Source organism: Ictidomys tridecemlineatus, chromosome 6, assembly GCF_052094955.1.
Source record: "Ictidomys tridecemlineatus isolate mIctTri1 chromosome 6, mIctTri1.hap1, whole genome shotgun sequence".
NCBI lineage: Eukaryota > Metazoa > Chordata > Mammalia > Rodentia > Sciuridae > Ictidomys > Ictidomys tridecemlineatus.
Genome location: NC_135482.1, coordinates 345,417 through 370,671, shown reverse-complemented (window position 1 = coordinate 370,671; position 25,255 = coordinate 345,417). Strand labels below are relative to the sequence as shown.

The window sequence follows — 25,255 nt, the reverse complement described above, 5'->3', positions numbered from 1 at the left end:
TTAGTTATGTGGACTCAAAACAATACATTTAACCTCCCATTTTCACCTTTTCTGTAAAAGAGGCATAATGGACACCTGTCTCTCAGGAGAGCCGAGAGAATGTGATCGTCAGTGGGCTACCTGGCACAGTACCTGGGGTACACAGCATGAGAAATGAATGCTTTCTCTCCCTACCCACTTCAAAATCCACATGAGGCAGGTAAATAAATCCGATTGAGTGCTGCTGCCTATCCCAGCACTGACTTGGCTTGCCCCTGTCTGGCTCTTTTTTCTTAGGCTCAACACAACTGCACCAAATATACGTCCCACCCATTGAAAGCATCTGCATCCTACCCTTGTCTTGCTTAGTTCACAAAATATGGCAGACAGCTGAGTGGATCACAGCACAGCACAGAAAGGGTCCTCAGGTTGTGCTTAAAAATAAGTTTATTGAAAAACAAGTGCTGTGCACACAGCTATGTATCTGGGTCACTGGCCCGTCTCTGTGGCTCCAGCGCATGATGGATGGCAGCATGGATGGGCAGCGGGGCCTACTGCTTGCGCTTGGTCTCACTGAGCAGCTCCTGCCAGTTCTTCTCCATCTCCTCCTTGCAGTTGAGGAAGGCGTCTTCTAGCCGGCGCATGGACTCCGCCAGAGTGGGGTTGGTACGCATTACCACCATGTCATAGGCCATCCAGGTCGCCTGCACTGCAACAACCAGACAGGCCCAGTCAGGCCACAGGTGGCACTGCAGCTCTGGGGCACCTCACTTGTGCTGCCAGGGAGCTGGGACCCTCCATACTCCAAGGAGAGAGAGCTGTTAGCTGCAAGCCACCACAGGGCTCATGAAACCCCCTATGAAAACTCCCTGCAAACAGCACTAATGATGCTCCCCAATTTCCAGTTTTAACTTCTGGATCCATCAGCCCCTGACAGTAAAAGCTGGAGGCCAGTCGGATGTGAACCGGGAGAAAATGGAGCAAGCCCCAAGTCCTTGCTTACACACAGTTCACAGCTGGTGGCTTCGGGTGACCTCCACAGGAGTCTGCCTGGCTCACATGCTCAGGTAGCCAGCCATTCCCAGTCCTACAGTCCTCACTCTCATGTTTCTCCATGCTCAGTGGCCTGGGACACCCGTCCACCTGCAGCTCTACACCTCTGTGTTTTCATTAAGGCTCAGGCCAGGGCTTCTCCTGGGGAGGTTCTGCTGCCTCCCCTCTGAGACGCTTTGAGTGTTCACACTGGTCTTTCCCTCTGAGAGCAGCTTGAGGGCAGCAGAGTGCCCTGGGCCTCCAGGTGAACATATGCTTCTTGTGCAGACTGTGGAAGTATGCAAAACCCCCTCTTTTCACCATGCGCCATCACTGTGGCTCTACATTCTAGAACTTCACAGAACAAAGGTCACCCTTTCTGTGTGACAGCGCAGCACAGAAGGTCTCTCTCCTTAACACTCCTCTTTGTCAAGCTAAAAAATACTGGTTCTCTGGGAAGCAATGTCTTCAAGGAAATTAACCAAAGATGATACAAGAAGCATGATTAGGAATAAAAGCACAAGTGTATCTCACACAAGCAAGGTCAGCCACATGGCAGACTTGAAGTTCAGAGTAACACCTGTTTGGTTAGGGAAAATTGTGAGAAAAGGTGTGTGTAGGGCTGAGGTTGTGGATCAGAGGTAGAGCGCTTGCCTAGCCTGCGTGAGGAGGGTTTGATCCTCAGCACCATATAAAGTAAAATAAAGACATTGTGTTTACCCATAACTAAAAGATAAATGTTAAAAAGAAAAGAAAGTGTGCAGTGTCCCAACAGAGTTCATGACTCTAGCTAGTACAGGGATTCTTGGACTTAAAGAAGCCTGAGTGACCCTCGGGTCACTTCTTACAATGTAGGTGACTGCCCCCACCCCACCCCATGGTGATTCTTGTCTAGCTGCTTGGGAATGCTACCTAGGGGCATCTCACTTGTGCTGCCAGGGAGCGGGACCCTGCTGCGACACCCCATGCTCCAAGGAGAGAGAGGTGTTAGCCTGTGAGCTACCACAGGGCTGGTGGCTGAATGCTGACATGGTGACACAGGGACCAGGTTTGTGGAACAGAACTCGCTTCCCAACTCTTCACTGGCTGGCCCTGTGGCCTTGAATAAGGAGTTAGACTTGGCAAACTCAGTTTCTACTTCGCAAAGCAGAGCCTACTTCCTGATCTCATGGCTTGCTGTGAAGACTAAGGGGGTAATACACATGAGCTACCTAGCTCATGTGTCATATAGACATATAGACCGAGTGTCTGTGTCCCCTCCACATTCACATGTTGAAATCTAACCCTAGGATGAAGATATTAGGAGGCAGGGCCTCTAGGAGATGAGTGCCGACGGGTATGGAGTCCATGTGAACGGGACACAGTGAAAAGGTGACTGCAAAGTAGGAAAGGCTTCTCATCAGCACTCGAGTGACTTCCTAGCCTCCAGGACTCTGAGAAATAAATGTTTGTTGTGTCTTTTAAACCACTCTATGTCGACTTGTCACAGGGTCACAAAACAATGAAGACAAAAATCGTGCTGGGCACAGTGGCACATGCCTGTAATTTCAGAAGTTCAGGCGGCTGAGGCAGAAGGATCTCAAGGTCAAGGCCAGCCCCAGCAACTTAGCAAGGCCCTAAGCAACTTATTGAGACCCCATGTCAAAATAAAAAATAAAAGGACTGGGGATGTAGTTCAGCGAAAATAGCTTCTGGGTTCAACCCCCAGTACAAAGCAAAGCAAAACAAAAACAAAAACAAACATAAAAACAGCCAATCAGCCAAATAAAAATGAATAAGGCAACAGGCCAGGTATGGTGGCGCACATCTGTAGTTGCAGCAACTCAGGAGGCCAAGGCAGGAAGACTGCAAATTTGAGGTCAGCTTGGGCAGCTTAGCAAGACCCTATCTCAAAATAAAAATAGAAAGGGCTCGGATGTAGGTCAGTGGTATGCCTGGGTTCAATTCTCAGTATCACAGAAAAAAAAAAAAAGACAGATGGGTCCCAAGAAGTGGGTTGTTGCTATAGCAAGTGCATGAAAGTGTGGAAGGAGCCCTGGAATTGGGCAGTTAGTAGAGGCTGCAAGAGCTTTGAAGTGCAGGCTAGAAATTGATACAGTGTTACTGTGTATGGAGCTTTTATTGGCTTATATTTTAAAATATTTTTTTAGTTGTACATGGACATAATACCTTTATTTTATTTGTTTTATTTATTTATTTATTGAACCCAGTGCTTTACGCATGCCAGGCAAGTGCTCTACCACTGAGCCACAACCCCAGCTCCACTTTTATTTATTTATTTGTTTTTAAAAAAATTTTATAGTTGTAGATGCACAGAAGGCCTTTATTTTATTTGTTTATTTATATGTGGTGCTGAGGATCCAGCTCAGTGCCTCAAGCATGCTACGCAAGCACTCTGCCACTGAGCTACAGCCCCAACCCTGTGTATGGAGCTTTAAAAGTAATTTGGTAAGTGCTCAGAATAAAAGAAGAATTTAGAGAATACGTAAATGATCAAGAATAGACTGTGGAAACACAAAAGGCCAAACCATTCTAATGAGGTACCAGATGGAAATAAGGAATAAGTTATCAGAAACCACAGAAAAAGTGATGCTTGTCATGACGTGGCAAAGAACTTGGCCGAACTGTGTTTGTTTTCTAGTGTTTTGCAGAAGATAGAACTTGTAAGCAACAAGATTGGATATTTATACAAGGAGAGTTGCTTCAAGAAAGAAGAAACTTTTACAAAATAAATAATTGAGGTACTCAGGGTAAAGAAGATAGATAAGAAATTAAAATTGGTGTAGGCGGGTAACAGCTCACAGACATGATCTTCCCTAGGAGCTAGAATTTTGACTCTGAGTTTCCTAAGCCAAAGTAGAGAAAGAAACATGTTCAACTGACTCAGTATTCACAAAAGAGAAACAATCCATCCTTTAAAACACTACTACCCTAAAGGACAATTTTCCAGTGGGTCTTTGCGAAAAGAAAGGTACTGGCTGTGTTGCCCAGGCTGGCCTCAAACTCCTGGGCTCATCCCAGCCGCCTGCCTCCGTCTCCCAAGTACTGGGATTACAGGTGTGCACCTCCCTCCCAGCTCAGCATCCTCATTTAAATACAAGGTGTATTTAAATGAGGAAGGTCCTTACTATGTTAGGATCACCGGTAAAAGAAGGCTGATACCAGGGTGGCAAAGCACAGCTCAGAGAGGCGGTTCAGCAAGACACCAAAACACCACATAGGGTACACAGCCCTCTCTAGGCCCATGGAAAGTTCTGGAATACACACAGCAGGAAGACTCCCAATCATCAGAAAATTCTCCAGAAATACACATTTCTTGAGTTTTTCATTCATTCATTTGGTGTTTACAGAACACTTTTGTGATGGCACTTGCAAAGGCAGCCCTGGTGGCATGCAAGGTATGAGGTTCACACTGCTCTCCTGCATGGGAGAGACCGCCATCAACTGGGGTGACTGCAGGTGGTTAAAGGTACTGCTGGGAAACAAGCCATGTGCTGCGACGGGGAGGAGGTGGGAGTCCACTGGATATACCAGGTTTATCAAATAAAAGTGCAATGTGCTGGTTCTAGGCCCTCTTTTGTGTTTTGTTGCTTAGTTTGTCTATTTCTATCCCAATATGACAACATTTTAAATACATAGCTTTATAGCTTACTTATATAGCTTTTAACCTATTATGTAGCTATAGATACAACATGATATACTTACATAAGTTTAAACAGATTCATAATAAATCTTGTCCCTATCTGTCTTCCTCAGAAATATCTTACTATATTCTTGACTCTCGGGGCTCTCGTAAACGTTTTAGAATCAACCTGTCACATTTCATGAAAATCCAGATAGGATTTTTAAAAAAATATATTTTTTAGCTATAAATGGACATCTTTATTTATTTTTTTATGTGGTGCTAAAAATTGAACCCAGGGCCTCACACATGCTAGGCAAGTGCTCTACCACTGAGCCACAACCCCAGCCCCCCCAGAGAGGATTTTGATTAAACTACTTTGTACTCTTAGATGGAATTTGGAAAGAATGAACACATTTATTACATTAAGCTTTTCTCTTCACAGAATTAACTATGGCTCCATTTATTTTTATTTTTTATTTAAAAAAATTCCTAGCAACACACACACACAAACACACACACAAAATATGTCCTCATGCTTTGCCTCTGATATGTAAAAATGTAATTTATTTTTGTATATCGATCTTACATCCAACCACATTACTAAACTATTATTTCCAACCATTTGTGTTTTAGAGGTAGTAGCCAGCTTCCAAGTGGGCTCCCAGTGGGCATTACCTTTTGGTAGGCACAGCTTTGTATAGTTTTCTCTTATACCAGAGTTGATCTGTGGAACAATATGGTACAGGTGACATTATGCCATCTGAGATTTTCTCTGAGCAAAGGTATGGCCCGTCCTATGGAGTGGCCACATAGGAAGCCTCCCGACAACAGCCACCTAAGCTTGGAAGCAGATTTTCCAGCACCCAGTCCAAGGTTCAGAAACTGAAGCCACAGCTGGTATCTTGACTGTGATCTCATATGACACAGCCAGAAATCACCCAGCTATGCCACACCCAGACTTCTGACATTCAGAAACTGTGTCATCTTAAATGGTTCTAATTTTCATTTTCTAAGTTTGGGTTAATTTGCACTGAATAACAAATAACTGATTTTGGTACTGGGAATTTGGTGTTTCCATAACAAGAACCTACAATTGGGAGTGGCTTTGGAAATGGGTGATGAGTGGAAACAAGGAGAGCTGTAAGGATTTTGGGGAGAGTGCTAGTAAAAGTTTAAAGTGCCTTGAATGCACTGTTCATAGAATTTTGGACTTTAATGAGACCAACAATAAGGGCTTTAAGAGAAGTGAGAAAAGTTACTGGAAGCTGAAGGAGAGGAGATCCTTGTTATGTAAAGGCAGAAAATTCAGCAATACTGTCACAAGAAATAATTTGAAAGGTCAAAAATGTACCTAATGAATTATTTAGTAGGATTTACCCATTTTTTAATTGTAGGTGGACACACAATATCTTTATTTCAATTTGATGTGGTGCTGAGGATCGAACCCAGTGCCTCACACATGCTAGGCGAGCACTCTACCACTGAGCCACAACCCCAGCCCCAAGGATTTATCTATTTTTTGGTTTTTTTTGGTGCTGAGAATTGAATCAAAGGCCTCCCACAGAAGCCAAGAACACACCCCACCACTGAGTAACACCCTAGTCCCAACTGACATGTTTAACATTTTACTCATTTTTCCATATTTTTGTGAATTTCAAATCGTCCGTTGGGATCACATTCCTTTTACTTGGTATGACTTTTAGATGTTCTTTAGAGCAAGTCTGTTTGTGATAAATAGTTTCAGTTTTGTTCATCTGCAGATGTCTTTGTCTTCTCTTCTGAAAGAGAGTTTTTCAGGGGGCTGGGGTTATAGCTCAGCGGTAGAGGGCTTACCTTGCACCTGTGAGGTACTGGGTTCAATCCTCAGCACCACATAAGAAATAAATAAGTAAAATAAATAAAAAGATATTGTGTCCATCTTTCAAAAATATCTTTCTGAAAAAAGTTTTTTGGGATGCATAATTCTGGGTTAATAGTGTTTTTATGATATTTAGTTTTTTCCCACCAATTCCTAGTGTTCATGATTGTTGTTGGGAAATCATTCCAATTGTCCTTCCTTTGATGATCTCTTTCTTTATCTTTGACTTTCTACAAAATTTTTCTCTTTGTCTTTGATGTTCTGAAGTTTCACTCTCTAGGTATGGATTTAATTTTCTTTTGCTTGAGATATATTTTGTTTCTTGGATCTCTGATTCAATTTTTCATCCGTTCTAGAAAATTCAGTCATTATATTATTAAATATTGTCATTATTCCATTTTAACTTTTTTTTTGAGATCCCCATTAGAACCACGCTAAACCTTCTTAATCTTTTTTCATTTTATTTATTTAGTTTTGCAGGGTTAGGGATCTAGCCCAGGGCCTTATGCATGATAAACATGTGTTCTACTATTGAGCTATGCCCTAGCCCCTTCTTTTTTATTTTTTATGGTACTAGGGATTGAACCCAGAGGTGCTTAACCACTGAGCCACATCCCCAGCTATTTCTATTTTTTTTTTTTTTTTTGAGACAGAGACTTGCTAAATTGTTAAGGCTGGCTTTGAACTTACGATCCTTCTGCCTCGGCTTTCATTGGGATGATAGGCATGCACCACTGCACCTAGCCCTTTTTAAATTTTTGATGCATTCTTTTCCTGTTTACTAATTCTCTTTTCAAGTCTTCAACTGTTGTTTTTTTAAAAAATATTTATTTTTTGGGTGTAGATGGACACAACACAATGCCTTTATTATTATGTTTTATGTGGTACTGAGGATCGAACCCGAGTCCCGCCCGTGCTAGGCGAGCGCTGTACCGCTGAGCCACAATCCCAGCCCATTCAACTGTTATTGATGACATTTTATTTCACAATATTTGTTGTGAAATATTATTTATTTCATTATATTTTTAATTTAATTATATTGTTATATTTTCATTATATTATTTTTCACTTTAGAATCGCCATTTGTTTTTACCAATTTTGGCTGTTCATTCTTAAATTTATTTTATGCTCATCTGTTATTTCATTCATTACTTCTTAAACCATTTTATGTATAGCTACTTATGTTCCGTGTCTGACTTCATCTTCGGCATCTAAAGGTACTGATTCTAGTTTCTTTCTCTCACAGTGGCTTACCATTGCATGTCTGTGGTTTTATCTTTGTATGTGAGGCCATTGCTGAGGTAGCCCCCATCAGGAAGTTAACACTCTCAGGGGTTTTGGTACTGAGCAAGAGTCATACATTCAGCTTCTCTACCTCTCTGCTGTTTCAAGATTCAGTATCTGTTATAGGGTGGATTGTTTCCTCCCTAATCTCATCTGTTGAAATCCTAATTCCTGATACTTCAGAATGTGACTGTATTTAAAGATTGTAACTTTAAGAGGTAGTGAAGTTAAAATGAGGCATTTGGAATGGGCCCTAATTCAGTATGAGTGGCACCCTGATAAGGAGAGGAAGAACAGAAGGAGATGAAACATGTACAAGCCAAGGAGAAACCAACCTACCCACACTGCTAGCCTCCAGTACTGTGAGAAAACACATTTCTATTGTTTAAGCTGTCCAGACTGTTTGTAGGGCAGACCTAGCAAACACAGAGGATCCCACTACAGAGCAAGATCTCCTCCTGCTGCTCGACTCCTACTGTTCTCGTGGCTTTGCTCTGGGACTTTGCCTTCAGCATTAGGATATTTGTTCCCAGCCTGTCACCACTGAAGCTCCAGTTCCTGCATGACCTGCTGAGCTACCTAGTTGAGCCAGGCTCATCTTACTAGGTTGATGGTACCATGTGCAATTTTGGCCTTGCATGAAGGATTTCAGCAAAAGCGAGTGAGTTGGGGCTGAAATCTAAATTATGGTCCTCTCTTCAATATGAGAAGATTGCTATCTGGCCAGAGGGGGTGCCTTTTTCTAATTCATTACAAAGGAGAATTTTTCCAATCATTTAACCCAGAAAAAGCAGCACTTTTTTTCTATTTATATGGAGGTGCAGTATGATCCAGCAGAGGCCTTACTAACTATATTTAAGTTTATTTAGGGGTCTTACCTTTTGTGTGACCAGTGATGCCTTAAAAATGTGTTCTATCTAGGTTTTGTTGGTGAGGGATGGAAGGATCCTGCAGGGCCCCCACCCCCAGCTCCCTGAGCAGCTGGGATTACAGGTGTGGCCAGCCCTAGGCTACAGCTCCTTCACTGTCACATTAGGAATGCAAGGCTATTTGCTCCTCAGCACAAGCCTTTTGTCCTCACTAAAACAGCACTCCCCAAATCACCAAATGACCTCAGTATTTCCAGACAAAGGGCTGTGTTGATCATCACCTCTTCCTGAAACTGTCTCCTGCCTTGGATGGCGTGATGCTACTCTTCCAGTCCTCTGTGCCCACGACTGTCTTTCTCTTCCCTTACAGTAAAACACCTTTGTCTGCTTCTCCAATTGAGGGCATTTCTCAGGGTTGTGTCCTTGGGCCACTACTCTTCACTATGAACCTGCTGCATGGTCAGTATCACATGCACATTGTGAAAAGGAAAGTAGTCAGACCTTTTGAGGGTTATTAGACTCAACTTACACTAATTCCTGGAGATCCAGAGCATTACTGTGGTCCACCAGTCAGAGTGGAGGCTGTGGAGGCCAGGTGATCAACGGAGTGTCAGCTCTGGTTTGTCGCACAGTGGACCACAGACCTCTGAACCCAGCCTGTGTTTATTTTCACAGTTTCAATATGCAGAATTGAAACAGCATATTCAGTAACCAGGAGGATCCCTACATTGGCTCACTGACTCATGAGGGCTGTCGTGATGCAAAAGGTGAAATGGAAGCCAAGCAGGACTGCCTCCAGCTACTAGAGCAGTAAACCAAAGCAACTGCATTTCTGCAAACTGTAGGCTTTGACCGTCATTAAAACCCTGAGAGGTGCGGGGACATTCCTACCACATCCCTATTCCACTTGCCTGTCTGGCCTGTGCAGAAAATGGATCTTAGAGAATGACAGCAGATTATCAAACTCCATCAGAAGGTGACTCCAGATATGGTTTGCTGCTGGAAAAAATGAACAAATGAACACATTCCTTGTACCTGGTATGCAGCTGTTGATGTGTACATGTGAGCAAAGCCAATCAGAAGCAGTTTGCTTTTAGATGATCAGGCCAGTAACTCCTCTTCACTACCCTCATCAGGTCTACCAACTCCCCAGTGGCTAGGGTTTGGATCTGTGCGAAAGGCTGTCACCAGCCTATGGCACTACTCAGAGGTGGTGAAACCGTGAGAAGGTGATGCCCAATGGAAGGAAGTAGGTCACTGAAGTAAGAGGTGCCCTTGGAGGAGGGGATACTGGAACCTCAGCCCCTTCCTTTCTCTGTCCACTTGCATCTAGTTATAATGAAGTAAGCAGCTTTGTCCTATCACTAGCTCCCTACCGTGATATTCTGCCCCCTACATGCCCCAAAACAATGGGAACAGTCCAGGAACTGAAACCTCAGAAACTATGAGCCAAAATAACCTTTCTTCCTTTAAAGTAGATTTTATCAGGTATTTTGTCATGGTGGTGAGAAGCTGACTCACACACCAGCTGGTACATAACATTGATGATATTTCGCTGATTGAACTGGTGAGCCAAAGAAGCCAGATACAAGAGCATGTACCATGCAGCTCCATCTAGATGAAACTCGGGGCATGCACAGTAGTTGTTAAATGGTTTTAGGGATGGAGGTTGGAGATGAGCTGGGCAGGTAAAAAGAAACTTCTGGAGTTGGCAAAAATGTTCTGCACTTGGATGCTGGTGTTGTTTGCCATGCCACATTTGGCAAAGTTCAGTGAACTCTATACTTAAAGTGTATTTATTATATTGTATATAAATTATACCTTAATGAAGCTGACTTCAGGAACAGTAAAAAGCAAGAATATTATATATCAATATTTATGAGTGTGGTAAAGGATATGCCAGAGATAAATCTACATCCCCAAGTGATTTAAAAGAATAAAATAAATGAACACAGCATTCAACTCAAAGTTTTAATAAAACAGCAATAAAAAATTAGGAAAAGCAGAGGAATTCCCCCCTCCCAAGAAATCCAGATAAGTCAGAATATGGAAAAATAGAAGCACACTGAGATGCTTTCCTGGCCCATGTACCCTTTTCTGAGAATTACCATCACCCATAGATCCTAGGACGAATTTAACCTGAACATCAGTCTCATTTCCCATGTGGCCTAGCCCACCCTGGCCAGGGGTGATGTACACCATAGCATAATTTGCAGCACTGAAAAGTAATAGATTGTACACATCTTGGAAGGAGCTGACACATGTAGTTCTGGATGAAAAAAATAAGAAATAGCATGAGACATATAACAATACTATTTACATAAATTAAAAACATATGTACATAAAACAGCAATATACATTTTACAAGAACATACACACAGAAAGGCATACATTAAGCACATTAGAATTGTTTCCTGTGGGTGGACAGAGGGAAAAGAATGAACTATACGGATTAAAGGGGACAAATAAAAAATTAAGCTGGAGGGCTTGTATGATCATGATATACCATGAACCGAGGGCCATGAAAAAAATCAGTCCTCTATATTTGAGATAGAAATAAATGAAAAACTGACCAGGCAACAGTGTAATTTGAGAATAGGGGGATAGTCTCGAGGAAACCACACAAAATAAAATGGAAAATAACAAATAAATGAAACTGATTACAGAAATGATGATAAAAGATACAGCAAAATGGAGATGCACAACATGGACAACTGGAATTCTTAAAGAAGGAAACCAAAGAAACAGAACAACCAGTATGCAGCGAAACAATAAATGAAAATTTGTTCATGAGCATTCTCAAGTCCACTGTTCCAAGGGCTTGCCAGGTCCCAGGAAAAGTGTCACATGATAACACCAGTCTTATCTTGCTGGAATCACAGATCTTCAAAGATAAAGAAAAAATCTTAAAGGCAGAAGAAGCAAGTTGCTCAAGAGGAAATGGAGGCCTCCCACCACTGCACAGTGCCACCAAGTTCTCCTTCAAGCCACAGAGAAAGTGATCAATACTCCACCAAACTGCCAGCCAGGTAGAAGCACAGACAGATATTCTCAGGCATTTATGAAATCAAAGAATATAGTTACTAGGTTTAAATACTGCATCTGTTTGAATACAAAAATGTATGTCACAATGACTGTAGGGGTAACGATTACAGAACTTAAATGTTATAAATCTTCTCTCTGTGTGTGTGTGTTTGTATATGTGTGTGTATGTGGTGCTGGGGATGGAACCCAGGAGGGTCCTACCCCTGAGCCACATTCCCAGCCCTTGTTATTTTTCATTTTGAAACAGGGTCTTACTATGTTTTCTGAAGCTGGCCTTGAATTTGGGATCCTCTTGCCTCAACCTGAGTATCGAGGATTACAGGTGCACCACTTGGTCAGCTGATGTTATAAATCTTGATAACAACAAATAGTAGATTAGTTACAAAGAGTAGAATAGCTAACAGCTAACTATGACTTGGTTTCCTCATCTATAAAACAGGGATGAGAGTCTTGTATGACATTGTTGTGGAGACTCAATTATCCAATATGTAGTGTTCAGTAGTGAGTTCTGAGTGTTTCTGATGACAGGTATTAGACACTGAATAAGGTGAAAGGATATAACTAAAGAAATAACACTAGTTTAATGTTTCCCACAAACCAACTTACCTCCCTCCCTCCCTTTCTTTCTTTCTTCTATACTTTGCTGTTTTATTATTTCTAAATCTCAGGCTTATGTACAGGAGGTAAGAGCACTGATGAAATTAAAAAACAGACGTAAAATGGCCTGGCTGCTGTGTCCAGAAGACCACATGGGGCAGTGGCCCTTGCCCTACCCCCGACCCTCCGGGACCTAGGGGTCTCTTGGCACTTTGTGTCTCCTAGTGACCAGCTGTCAGCAGCTCCAGCCTGGCACTGTGGGGCACATCTCTGGCCACCAGGCACCCGTGCAGCCTGCTACCCTTTCCTTATCAGGTGGATTTCATAGCTGCCCCGGCAGAGCTCAGGGCACAGTCTACCATCCTGTCTCCAGAGGGCTAGAGTGGCCAGAGGTCCCACAGACTTTCTTAATTTTATTTCTCCCTTTGCTTCAGGGCCATCATGACTTTGTTTTGATTTTAAATTTTACTTTTAATTTTAAAATGGAACATGCAACATTTCCTTTAAAAGTTATTATTTGATTAGCAATTATAAACCTAATAACCATTTATTTTGAAATGCTAATGCTCACACCAGAAAATTTCCACTGTATATAGTATCATTTTGGTACATTAAAAAAATGTTGCTAAAAGAGATGATTTGGAAGAAAATATCCAGATTGACATAATCTTAACAAAGCAATTTCTAAAGAAAAAACTGAAAAGTTATACAAAAAAACTCTCCAATGGTTGAGTCATTGAGGTCTTTGAAATATTAAAAAGCCAATTGCTTCCAAATATTATAATAGTAAACATTTACTTTCAGAATGTGGAAAAATACGACTCTAGAGATTGTGCAGGCCCAAGTATCTTTGAACAGTTACTTAGATTCTGTAAGCCCTAGTTTCCTCATTTATAAAATAAGGATAATAATACTATCTATGCCCCAGGTTTTTACTCTAATAAATAAATAAGACAATATGTGTAAGGCATATGGCGGAGTCCAACACCAACACATGGTGTACGATCAACATAAGTTGTTGTCATTATCACTGATAACACTGGAATAGCACTCATACCTAAGAATCCACAGCCTTCCTCCATGCTGGCATTAATGTAGCAAAAAAAAAAAAAATGTAAAAAGACCTTACATATAAAAGGAATAAAGACCAGAAGTAAATGTATTGAAAAAAATCTTTTGCACAAAAATTTTGCAAAACTCTTTTAAGACATCTTAATGCATATTAATACATAATTTAGAGAGACATACTCTACCTAAATGAGAACACGTAATGTTAAAAAGATATCGTTCTTTACTGGACCCAATGGAACACACCTGTAATCCCAGCAGCTTGGGAGGCTAAGGCAGGAGGATTGCAAGTTTCAGGCCAGCCTCAGCAACTTAGTAAGGCCCTTAGCAACTTAACAAGAATAAAAGGACCGGGGGAGCTGGGGCTGTGACTTAGTGGTAGAGTGCTCACCTAGCATGTGCGGGGTGCTGGGTTTAATCCTCAGCACAACATAAAAATAAAGGTACTATGTTCAGCCACAACTAAAACAAAATATTTTTAAAAAGGGACTGGAAACTAGCACATGGTAAAGCACCCCTGAGTTCAATTCCCAGTACCCTCCCTAAAAAAACATTCTTCCCAAATTAATGTATAGGTTTAACACAATTTCAAATAAAGTATCAAAGAAATGAATCTATATTGTTACTCTGGCAGAATAAATGAGAGAAAAGTTAAAAATCATAAAATAAGAAAAAGAATGATGAGGGGAGCTTCAAGATTAATAATGAAAATAGTTTGATACTATACTTTTTTAAAAATTGTAGATAGATACAATATCTTTAATTATTTTTATGTGGTGCTGAGGATCAAACCCAGGGCCTCGCAAGTGCTAGGTGAGTGATCTACCGCTGAGCCCCAGCCCCAGATTTGATACTATACTTTTTAAAACATAATGTTATGAATAGAATAGCTGTCTCTGCCCTGCTATGTATAAGACCCTCAGGAGTCAAAAATCACTTGCAAATTGATAGGAGAGGATGGGGTGGACTTGCGGGGGTAAATATTAACCCCACCTTGCTATCCTCTACTCTCATGGAGCAAAAATGCCAGCTAAACTTGTGCCAGGATGCTGTCCTAGCCATGTCCTGACTTTAGTTTGAGAGTAGAGAAAGAGGAATTCAAGCCTTGGAGTTCAGATTTTGCCTTTGATATTGCTTGAAATTTTTACATTTGTTAGGGATTGCCTCCTTGGTATGATCAAAGATCCAAAGAACAACAAGACAAAGGTCTTTGCAGGGGATCAGAGGTCACGGGTTACATGCTGAGCCTCACTTCAGATCTAACCTAAAGGGTCAGGATGAGAGATGACATAATCCTGGTCCAAAATTATCTTACTTCTGCCAATAAAAACTGTCCTAACTTATCCCAGGGACAATATGAAGAAATTATTCTGTTGCTTATATTTCAGTTACAAAAATATTTTGATGTTAGGATTTGAGTCCCTGGGTTCGAGACTATTGCTTAAAAAATTACCAAAGGTATGATTTTTTTTTTTGTGGTAATTGGAATTGAACCCAGGGTTGGTCTGTCACTGAACTACATCCCCAGTCCTTCAAAATTTATCTTTAAATTTTGAGACAGGGTCTCATTAAGTTGCCTAGGCTGACTCAAATTTGGAATCTTCCTGTCTCAGTCTCCAGAGTAGCTGGCATTACTGGTGTGAGCCACCATACCCAGCACAAAAGGTAAACTATGCAATTCAAATATCACTTAATCTGCTACTGCTTATGTGTGGCTGACACATTGCTAGAGAAACTGTTAAAAAGACTACATTACCCCCAAATTTGATAACAGGTAGAACATTTATATATAAACAGAATTATAAAAGAGGAAAATAGGGGCCTGGGTTATGGCTCAGTGGTAGAACGCTGACCTAGCATGGGTGAGGCATGGATTCGATCCCTGGCACCACATAAAAATAAAAGGTATTGTGTCCATCTACAACTAAAAAATATTTTAACAAAATAGGAAAATATATGAAACTAAAACTAAGAAATAATTCAATAAAGGGAAATAATCGCCTTAACATGAGTCCAGGGAATGTGACTAGTCATCCTAATGTTTGTGTCTGCTCCCCACCCACGTCTAAGGAAGGACCATCTCTATTCGACTGTGTGTTCCCAGAATGGCACATGGTAGATACCCAGAGAGTGCTGTTAAATAAAGGGAACATTTCACTAGATTGAAACAGTTACATAGTGTATAGTGGAAAATGAATTACAGAACTTTTGAAATAGGTAGTTTAAAATATATTTAAATCTTTCCAGTATCTAGGCAGAAAAGTGGAAACATTTTTAAGTAGAAATTTTTTTTAGAGTTTGCTGTAATGAATACTTTTTTAAAAAATAAATGAATAATATCTTGGGCTGGGGTCGAGGCAGAGGTAGAGCACTTGCCTAGCATGCGTGAGGCACTGGGTTCGATCCTCAGAACCACATTAAAAAAAAAAAAAGGTATTGTGTCAATCTACAACTAAAAACTAAATGTTTAAAAAAAATGAATAATGTCTTTTAAAGTAGTTTGTTTTCATTGGGCATACTGGCACACACATGTAATCCCAGCTACTTGGGAACCTGAGGCAGGAAGATCACAGTTCAAGCTCAGCCTAAGCAACTTAGCAAAACTGTCTCAAAAATAAAAATTTGAAAAAGGATTAGGGAGAGCCTAGGGCTGGGGCTCAGTGGCAGAGCACTTGCCTAGCACATATAAGACACTGAGTTCAATTCTCAGCACCAAATATAAACAGATAAATAAATAAATAAAAATAAAGGTCCATTGACAACTAAAAAAATATTTTTTTTAAAAAAGGGCTGGGGGCTGGGGTTGTGGCTCAGAGGTACAGTGCTCACCTACCATGCATGAGGCACTGGGTTCAATCCTCAGCACCACATAAAAAATAAAATAATATAAAGATATTGTGTCCACCTATAACTAAAAATAAATATTTAAAAAAGGGCTAGAGATATGACTTAGTGGCAGAGCTCTTGTCTAGCATGTGTGAGATACTGGATTCAATACCTGGTACTACAAACAAAAAACTTTTTTTTTTTTTAATTTGAGTTAAAGTATGCATGCTTTTTGTTTTGCTTTGTTTTTGTGGTGGTGAGAATCAAAATCGGGGCTTTGTACATGCTTAGGTAAGTGCTCTACCACTGAGCTACATGTCCAACCCTAAGGTATTCATGATTTCTAAAGTTTGTTTTACATTATTATTTTTTCTAGCAAATCTTAGGCTCACAAATTATAAGAATTACATATATTCTGAGTTAATAAAGAACGAATAAAGTTAATAAAGAACAAAGCTTAGGCTCACAAATTATAAGAATTACATATATTCTGAGTTAATAAAGAACGAAGAAAATTATTAAAAAAAATTATAATTACCAAAATTATAATGGTGTTACTACCACTGCTGAGTAGAAACAGATTAAATAAGACAACAAACTAACATTTCTTCCCCCAAATTTAGAAATTTGCTCAGTCCTATTGCTCTTTCAGTCCACTGAATGTATCTCCCATTCTTATCACTGTTATGCTGAATGCTTTCTATTTAAATGATTTACAGAAAGAAAGCCCTGGACTGCTCACAGATATCATAGTCACCTGTTTATCTTCTGATGTGAGTTGTCATTACATGTGAGTTGTATCTGCTAATGTACCAACTGCAAGTCACTATTTCTGTCCTCAAGAAGATAATAATAGTCCAATTGCAGAAATACAATGCAAAACCCACAGAAAATAATTCAAGGTCATCCAATGTTATGAAAATTGGAAGGTGGTCAAGGAAAGCCTTGTTAGGAGAAGGAACACTGGATAGGAGCTCAGAAGTTTGGGAAATATTCAAGCTATTGACGCTGTTTGGGAAAGCATCCTACCTGAGATTTTTTCCATCTCTTCCAATAGCTTTTCCAAGTCCTTATTCAGGTCTGACAGCATTCGCAGCATATTGTCGTAATTTCTTTCCCCAGGGTCAGAATCAGCCATCTAGGTGGTGCACAGCAAGAAGCTGCCATGAGATGGACTGGCATTTCACTTCTACTCCACATTCCACAGCCAGTGATTCTTTAAAGAACTCTTCCCTGGCTCTTAGATTCGGACAGTACCACTTCTCCACAGCGTTAGCAGCAGTTGCCAGGGAGACTGGGTCCTAACTTGAGTAGGCAACTCATTCACATTTTCATCTATAGCTTTGTACTTTGTAAAAGGGCACTGCTAATAGTACCTGTGCCTTATGGATAAGGTTTTTGTAAGGATTAAATGTTATAAATCATGTACTCTTCTGCAAGTACCTACAATAATAAACACTTAATAAATCAAACTTATTGTTATTGAAAATATTGAATGCCAACAAAATTACTCCAGATCTTCTTCTGATCTTCACTAATCACATCAATTCATTCCATTAATAATTGATGCTTATCTATTTAACTACAGGACTCTGGTCTAGGAAAGAAGGGAGAAAAATAATTAATAAAGCCATAGAAACTGCCAGGGAATTTATACTCTGTGAGATTATGAGGGAAGAAACCAGGTGACTGTTAATCAGGCAGGGGATGGCCCCAAACATAGCGTTGTTCTCAGGGTGCTTGTGGATGTGTGGGGTACAGTGCTTGCCTCTTGCTATAGTAAGAGGCCTCCATTTCGTAGCCTGTGGCTCCCAGGCCTCTCCCATCATGGCAGGTCTCATCTGGTGTTGGGCTTGTGCCCATCAACCCTTCTTATTAAAGGTGAAAATTCTGAGGAGGGGCATGGCACCCTCTAGCTCACGTGAGGTAGATCTGAGAACCAAAGGTGTAGGGGCAGGGTGTGTGGCCTTTTGGGATCTGTAAATGTGCCGCTTCTGTGGGCATGGAGCCACTCTCACTGGCAACTCCGCCCTTTAAATTCTTATTACTTTTGTAAGTAGAGATAGTTTGCTATGGCAAGTGGGGAGGTGTAGGAGGCAGGGCAAGGCCTGAGAGTGGATGATGGAAGAAAGAAATGTCTGGAACACCTTCCTCGACTTTTACTGTGTCCATGGTCTGTTCTGTGGTCAGTTTCTCCCTTCCCTTTCCCAGCTAGGCCTCTCACATATGCCTGCCCCGTAGTTCCTACTCCTCAACTGTCCTCTGGCATCTCTCTGCCCTGCACAGAAACTGCTCTTACCAAAATCAAAATGGACCACTGCAGAAGGTGGAAAGGAGGCAAGAATAGGAAAACTAGTTAGGAGAGCACTGTGGTGCTCTCCAGGTATCACTTCAGAGGATGGCAGCTTGGATCATGATACTTCATGAATTAGTAGAAGGATCCAGCATCTTGTGGAAGAGGAGTCAGTAAAACTTGGTATAGGAGTTGATGGGTCTAGGTTTGCAGGGGCAAACAGTGGAAAGAGAAAGCTCCTAATTCTGGTGAGAGCACCTGAGAGAATGGTGGTGATATCAATTGAAATGGGGAAGAGCAGGAGAGGAGCAGAAGGAAAGCCAAGAGCCCTGTTTTAAACATGCTAACAAGAGATCTCTTAGGCGGGCTTTCACATGGAGATCCAGAGAGGCAGCTAAATACGCGGGCTTGGAGTTGAAGAGAGACTGGGCTGAAGACATGGAGACGGCGGGCTCTTTTCACCTTCAGCTGGACCAGAAGCATAGAGATGCCTGCTTCTACGAACCGAGGCACAGGGAGAGTGGAGGGACAGAGTGTCAAAGAGCCACAAGGATGTGGCCATTTGACTTTGGATCTGGAAAGTAGGTTCAAGAAGATAGGACAAGACTTGAGTAAAGAGGAAGGCCTTGAGATTAGGGTTCACGGGGTTTCTTCCTGATGAAGTAGCACTGTGATGGATGAAGCCTGGACCAGTGGCCATGATCAGAGAGAATGTGGAGGTGGGTGGGAAGGGTCTGAGTTGGGTATTACTTGGGTGAGAAGGGCCTGAGGAAGCAGGGTTGCTGGGGAGTCAGAATCCAGAAATATGAAGAATGCAAGGGTCTAGGGTCCCATTTGTGGTCTGAGGATCTTGCCTAGTACAAAGAACTTGATAGTATCTGGGATAGCCCTGAAAATAAGAAATGTGAGGGTATTTGAGGGGCTCTTAAATCAAGTGCAAGGAGTGAGGGTCTGGGAGTGTGACAGGGCAGAATGTGTGTTTGAGGAAAAGGGAGACACTTAGAGTTACCGAAGTAAGAAAAACCGGGACCCACCCCTGGTGCGCAGATTTGAGGACTGCATGTTGCTCAGAGGTGTCAGGTATGAGGTGGTATGTGGAGGGCAGGTGTCCCACCTGAATGTGGTGACGGGGAGATGCAAGATGAGTGGAATGAGGACCACGGGTGTGTAGAGTGCAGGACCTGTAATGTACGGTGCCAAGAGACAGTGGGGGCAGTGGGTGAGGACGTGAGGACAGGGTTGGGGGGACGTGGGGTAAGGAGTTGAGGTCAGGGGTGAGGGGTGAGGAGTGAGGAGCTGAGGTGAGGGGTGAGGAGCTGAGGTGATGGGTGTGAGGTGAGGAGCTGAGGTGAGGGGTGTGAGGTGAGGAGCTGAGGTGAGGGGTGTGAGGTGAGGAGCTGAGGTGAGAGGTGTGAGGTGAGGAGCTGAGGTGATGGGTGTGAGGTGAGGAGCTGAGGTGAGGGGTGAGGGGTGAGGAGCTGAGGTGAGGGGTGTGAGGTGAGGAGCTGAGGTGAGGGGTAAGGGGTGAGGAGCTGAGGTGAGGGGTGAGGGGTGAGGAGCTGAGGTGAGGGGTGTGAGGTGAGGAGCTGAGGTGAGGGGTGAGGGGTGAGGAGCTGAGGTGAGGGGTGTGAGGTGAGGAGCTGAGGTGAGGGGTAAGGGGTGAGGAGCTGAGGTGAGAGGTGTGAGGTGAGGAGCTGAGGTGAGGGGTGAGGGGTGAGGAGCTGAGGTGAGGGGTGTGAGGTGAGGAGCTGAGGTGAGGGGTGTGAGGTGAGGAGCTGAGGTGAGGGGTGAGGGGTGAGGAGCTGAGGTGAGGGGTGTGAGGTGAGGAGCTGAGGTGAGGGGTGAGGGGTGAGGAGCTGAGGTGAGAGGTGTGAGGTGAGGAGCTAAGGTGAGGGGTGTGAGGTGAGGAGCTGAGGTGAGGGGTGAGGGGTGAGGAGCTGAGGTGAGGGGTGAGGGGTGAGGAGCTGAGGTGAGGGGTGAGGGGTGAGGAGCTGAGGTGAGGGGTGTGAGGTGAGGAGCTGAGGTGAGGGGTGAGGGGTGAGGAGCTGAGGTGAGGGGTGAGGGGTGAGGAGCTGAGGTGAGGGGTGAGGGGTGAGGAGCTGAGGTGAGGGGTGTGAGGTGAGGAGCTGAGGTGAGGGGTGTGAGGTGAGGAGCTGAGGTGAGAGGTGTGAGGTGAGGAGCTGAGGTGATGGGTGTGAGGTGAGGGGTGTGAGGTGAGGAGCTGAGGTGAGGGGTGTGAGGTGAGGAGCTGAGGTGATGGGTGTGAGGTGAGAAGATGAGGTGAGGGGTGAGGGGTGAGGAGCTGAGGTGAGGGGTGAGGGGTGAGGAGCTGAGGTGAGGGGTGTGAGGTGAGGAGCTGAGGTGAGGGGTGAGGGGTGAGGAGCTGAGGTGAGGGGTGTGAGGTGAGGAGCTGAGGTGAGGGGTAAGGGGTGAGGAGCTGAGGTGAGAGGTGTGAGGTGAGGAGCTGAGGTGAGGGGTGAGGGGTGAGGAGCTGAGGTGAGGGGTGTGAGGTGAGGAGCTGAGGTGAGGGGTGTGAGGTGAGGAGCTGAGGTGAGGGGTGAGGGGTGAGGAGCTGAGGTGAGGGGTGTGAGGTGAGGAGCTGAGGTGAGAGGTGTGAGGTGAGGAGCTAAGGTGAGGGGTGTGAGGTGAGGAGCTGAGGTGAGGGGTGAGGGGTGAGGAGCTGAGGTGAGGGGTGAGGGGTGAGGAGCTGAGGTGAGGGGTGAGGGGTGAGGAGCTGAGGTGAGGGGTGTGAGGTGAGGAGCTGAGGTGAGGGGTGAGGGGTGAGGAGCTGAGGTGAGGGGTGAGGGGTGAGGAGCTGAGGTGAGGGGTGAGGGGTGAGGAGCTGAGGTGAGGGGTGTGAGGTGAGGAGCTGAGGTGAGGGGTAAGGGGTGAGGAGCTGAGGTGAGAGGTGTGAGGTGAGGAGCTGAGGTGAGGGGTGTGAGGTGAGGAGCTGAGGTGAGGGGTGTGAGGTGAGGAGCTGAGGTGAGGGGTGTGAGGTGAGGGGTGTGAGGTGAGGAGCTGAGGTGATGGGTGTGAGGTGAGAAGATGAGGTGAGGGGTGAGGGGTGAGGAGCTGAGGTGAGGGGTGAGGGGTGAGGAGCTGAGGTGAGGGGTGTGAGGTGAGGAGCTGAGGTGAGGGGTGAGGGGTGAGGAGCTGAGGTGAGGGGTGAGGGGTGAGGAGCTGAGGTGAGGGGTGTGAGGTGAGGAGCTGAGGTGAGGGGTGAGGGGTGAGGAGCTGAGGTGAGGGGTGTGAGGTGAGGAGCTGAGGTGAGGGGTAAGGGGTGAGGAGCTGAGGTGAGAGGTGTGAGGTGAGGAGCTGAGGTGAGGGGTGAGGGGTGAGGAGCTGAGGTGAGGGGTGTGAGGTGAGGAGCTGAGGTGAGGGGTGTGAGGTGAGGAGCTGAGGTGAGGGGTGAGGGGTGAGGAGCTGAGGTGAGGGGTGTGAGGTGAGGAGCTGAGGTGAGAGGTGTGAGGTGAGGAGCTAAGGTGAGGGGTGTGAGGTGAGGAGCTGAGGTGAGGGGTGAGGGGTGAGGAGCTGAGGTGAGGGGTGAGGGGTGAGGAGCTGAGGTGAGGGGTGAGGGGTGAGGAGCTGAGGTGAGGGGTGTGAGGTGAGGAGCTGAGGTGAGGGGTGAGGGGTGAGGAGCTGAGGTGAGGGGTGAGGGGTGAGGAGCTGAGGTGAGGGGTGAGGGGTGAGGAGCTGAGGTGAGGGGTGTGAGGTGAGGAGCTGAGGTGAGGGGTAAGGGGTGAGGAGCTGAGGTGAGAGGTGTGAGGTGAGGAGCTGAGGTGAGGGGTGTGAGGTGAGGAGCTGAGGTGAGGGGTGTGAGGTGAGGAGCTGAGGTGAGGGGTGTGAGGTGAGGGGTGTGAGGTGAGGAGCTGAGGTGATGGGTGTGAGGTGAGAAGATGAGGTGAGGGGTGAGGGGTGAGGAGCTGAGGTGAGGGGTGAGGGGTGAGGAGCTGAGGTGAGGGGTGTGAGGTGAGGAGCTGAGGTGAGGGGTGAGGGGTGAGGAGCTGAGGTGAGGGGTGAGGGGTGAGGAGCTGAGGTGAGGGGTGTGAGGTGAGGAGCTGAGGTGAGGGGTGAGGGGTGAGGAGCTGAGGTGAGGGGTGTGAGGTGAGGAGCTGAGGTGAGGGGTGTGAGGTGAGGAGCTGAGGTGATGGGTGTGAGGTGAGGGGTGTGAGGTGAGGAGCTGAGGTGATGGGTGTGAGGTGAGAAGATGAGGTGAGGGGTGAGGGGTGAGGAGCTGAGGTGAGGGGTGAGGGGTGAGGAGCTGAGGTGAGGGGTGTGAGGTGAGGAGCTGAGGTGAGGGGTGAGGGGTGAGGAGCTGAGGTGAGGGGTGTGAGGTGAGGAGCTGAGGTGAGGGGTGAGGGGTGAGGAGCTGAGGTGAGGGGTGAGGGGTGAGGAGCTGAGGTGAGGGGTGTGAGGTGAGGAGCTGAGGTGAGGGGTGTGAGGTGAGGAGCTGAGGTGAGAGGTGTGAGGTGAGGAGCTGAGGTGAGGGGTGTGAGGTGAGGAGCTGAGGTGAGGGGTGAGGGGTGAGGAGCTGAGGTGAGGGGTGAGGGGTGAGGAGCTGAGGTGAGGGGTGTGAGGTGAGGAGCTGAGGTGAGGGGTGAGGGGTGAGGAGCTGAGGTGAGGGGTGAGGGGTGAGGAGCTGAGGTGAGGGGTGAGGGGTGAGGAGCTGAGGTGAGGGGTGTGAGGTGAGGAGCTGAGGTGAGGGGTGTGAGGTGAGGAGCTGAGGTGAGAGGTGTGAGGTGAGGAGCTGAGGTGATGGGTGTGAGGTGAGGGGTGTGAGGTGAGGAGCTGAGGTGAGGGGTGTGAGGTGAGGAGCTGAGGTGATGGGTGTGAGGTGAGAAGATGAGGTGAGGGGTGAGGGGTGAGGAGCTGAGGTGAGGGGTGAGGGGTGAGGAGCTGAGGTGAGGGGTGTGAGGTGAGGAGCTGAGGTGAGGGGTGAGGGGTGAGGAGCTGAGGTGAGGGGTGTGAGGTGAGGAGCTGAGGTGAGGGGTAAGGGGTGAGGAGCTGAGGTGAGAGGTGTGAGGTGAGGAGCTGAGGTGAGGGGTGAGGGGTGAGGAGCTGAGGTGAGGGGTGTGAGGTGAGGAGCTGAGGTGAGGGGTGTGAGGTGAGGAGCTGAGGTGAGGGGTGAGGGGTGAGGAGCTGAGGTGAGGGGTGTGAGGTGAGGAGCTGAGGTGAGAGGTGTGAGGTGAGGAGCTAAGGTGAGGGGTGTGAGGTGAGGAGCTGAGGTGAGGGGTGAGGGGTGAGGAGCTGAGGTGAGGGGTGAGGGGTGAGGAGCTGAGGTGAGGGGTGAGGGGTGAGGAGCTGAGGTGAGGGGTGTGAGGTGAGGAGCTGAGGTGAGGGGTGAGGGGTGAGGAGCTGAGGTGAGGGGTGAGGGGTGAGGAGCTGAGGTGAGGGGTGAGGGGTGAGGAGCTGAGGTGAGGGGTGTGAGGTGAGGAGCTGAGGTGAGGGGTAAGGGGTGAGGAGCTGAGGTGAGAGGTGTGAGGTGAGGAGCTGAGGTGAGGGGTGTGAGGTGAGGAGCTGAGGTGAGGGGTGTGAGGTGAGGAGCTGAGGTGAGGGGTGTGAGGTGAGGGGTGTGAGGTGAGGAGCTGAGGTGATGGGTGTGAGGTGAGAAGATGAGGTGAGGGGTGAGGGGTGAGGAGCTGAGGTGAGGGGTGAGGGGTGAGGAGCTGAGGTGAGGGGTGTGAGGTGAGGAGCTGAGGTGAGGGGTGAGGGGTGAGGAGCTGAGGTGAGGGGTGAGGGGTGAGGAGCTGAGGTGAGGGGTGTGAGGTGAGGAGCTGAGGTGAGGGGTGAGGGGTGAGGAGCTGAGGTGAGGGGTGTGAGGTGAGGAGCTGAGGTGAGGGGTGTGAGGTGAGGAGCTGAGGTGATGGGTGTGAGGTGAGGGGTGTGAGGTGAGGAGCTGAGGTGATGGGTGTGAGGTGAGAAGATGAGGTGAGGGGTGAGGGGTGAGGAGCTGAGGTGAGGGGTGAGGGGTGAGGAGCTGAGGTGAGGGGTGTGAGGTGAGGAGCTGAGGTGAGGGGTGAGGGGTGAGGAGCTGAGGTGAGGGGTGTGAGGTGAGGAGCTGAGGTGAGGGGTGAGGGGTGAGGAGCTGAGGTGAGGGGTGAGGGGTGAGGAGCTGAGGTGAGGGGTGTGAGGTGAGGAGCTGAGGTGAGGGGTGTGAGGTGAGGAGCTGAGGTGAGAGGTGTGAGGTGAGGAGCTGAGGTGAGGGGTGTGAGGTGAGGAGCTGAGGTGAGGGGTGAGGGGTGAGGAGCTGAGGTGAGAGGTGTGAGGTGAGGAGCTGAGGTGAGGGGTGTGAGGTGAGGAGCTGAGGTGAGAGGTGTGAGGTGAGGAGCTGAGGTGAGGGGTGTGAGGTGAGGAGCTGAGGTGAGGGGTGTGAGGTGAGGAGCTGAGGTGAGGGGTGAGCAGGCCAAAGCCCAGCGCAAAGGTGGGTCAGGGGATGGGTCGCGGTGGCAGCAGAAAAATGGCTGGTGCCAGGGTGGTGGGGGTGGTGGGGGTGGGGGTGGGTGTGGTGATGGGGGGTGGTGGGGGTGGTGGGGGTAGGGGTGGTGGTTGGTGGGTGGGTGGGTGGGGGTGGCGGGCCTGCTCACCTGGCCCAGAGGCGCTGGGGGCGCACCGCGGGAATCAGGACGGACTCCTGGCAACCACGCCCCGCCCCTTTCCGTTGGAAGCTCCGCCCTCAGAGCACGCCTCTCACACTGATTGGCTGTTCTTGGAAGAAGGGCGGGGCGCCTGGGGGTGTTGGGGCGCACCCCTGTATGGGGCCGGGGAGAGGGGTCAAGGGC

The 25,255-nt window shown here is 46.4% G+C and overlaps 1 protein-coding gene across 1 annotated transcript; it reads right to left on the bottom strand.

Annotated features, from left to right (window-relative positions):
- Positions 1-416: 416 nt before the first annotated feature.
- On the bottom strand, positions 417-25,119 carry Syce3 (synaptonemal complex central element protein 3). Its single transcript, XM_078052344.1, has 3 exons — positions 25,061-25,119; positions 17,213-17,321; positions 417-688 (listed from the first exon to the last, which is right to left on the bottom strand). Exons 2-3 carry the CDS (start codon positions 17,319-17,321, stop codon positions 531-533), a joined length of 267 nt encoding a protein of 88 aa, XP_077908470.1. The 5' UTR covers positions 25,061-25,119; the 3' UTR covers positions 417-530.
- Between the last annotated feature and the right edge of the window lie 136 nt (positions 25,120-25,255).

What these genes read in the sequence shown, in the direction of transcription:
- Syce3 (XM_078052344.1), bottom strand. Translation starts at nt 17,321, where the DNA reads ATGGCTGATTCTGACCCTGGGGAAAGAAATTACGACAATATGCTGCGA. An exon ending in AGAGATGGAAAAAATCTCAG is followed by an intron (nt 689 to 17,212) that starts GTAGGATGCTTT and finishes TGGTTGTTGCAG; the next exon opens with TGCAGGCGACCTGGATGGCC.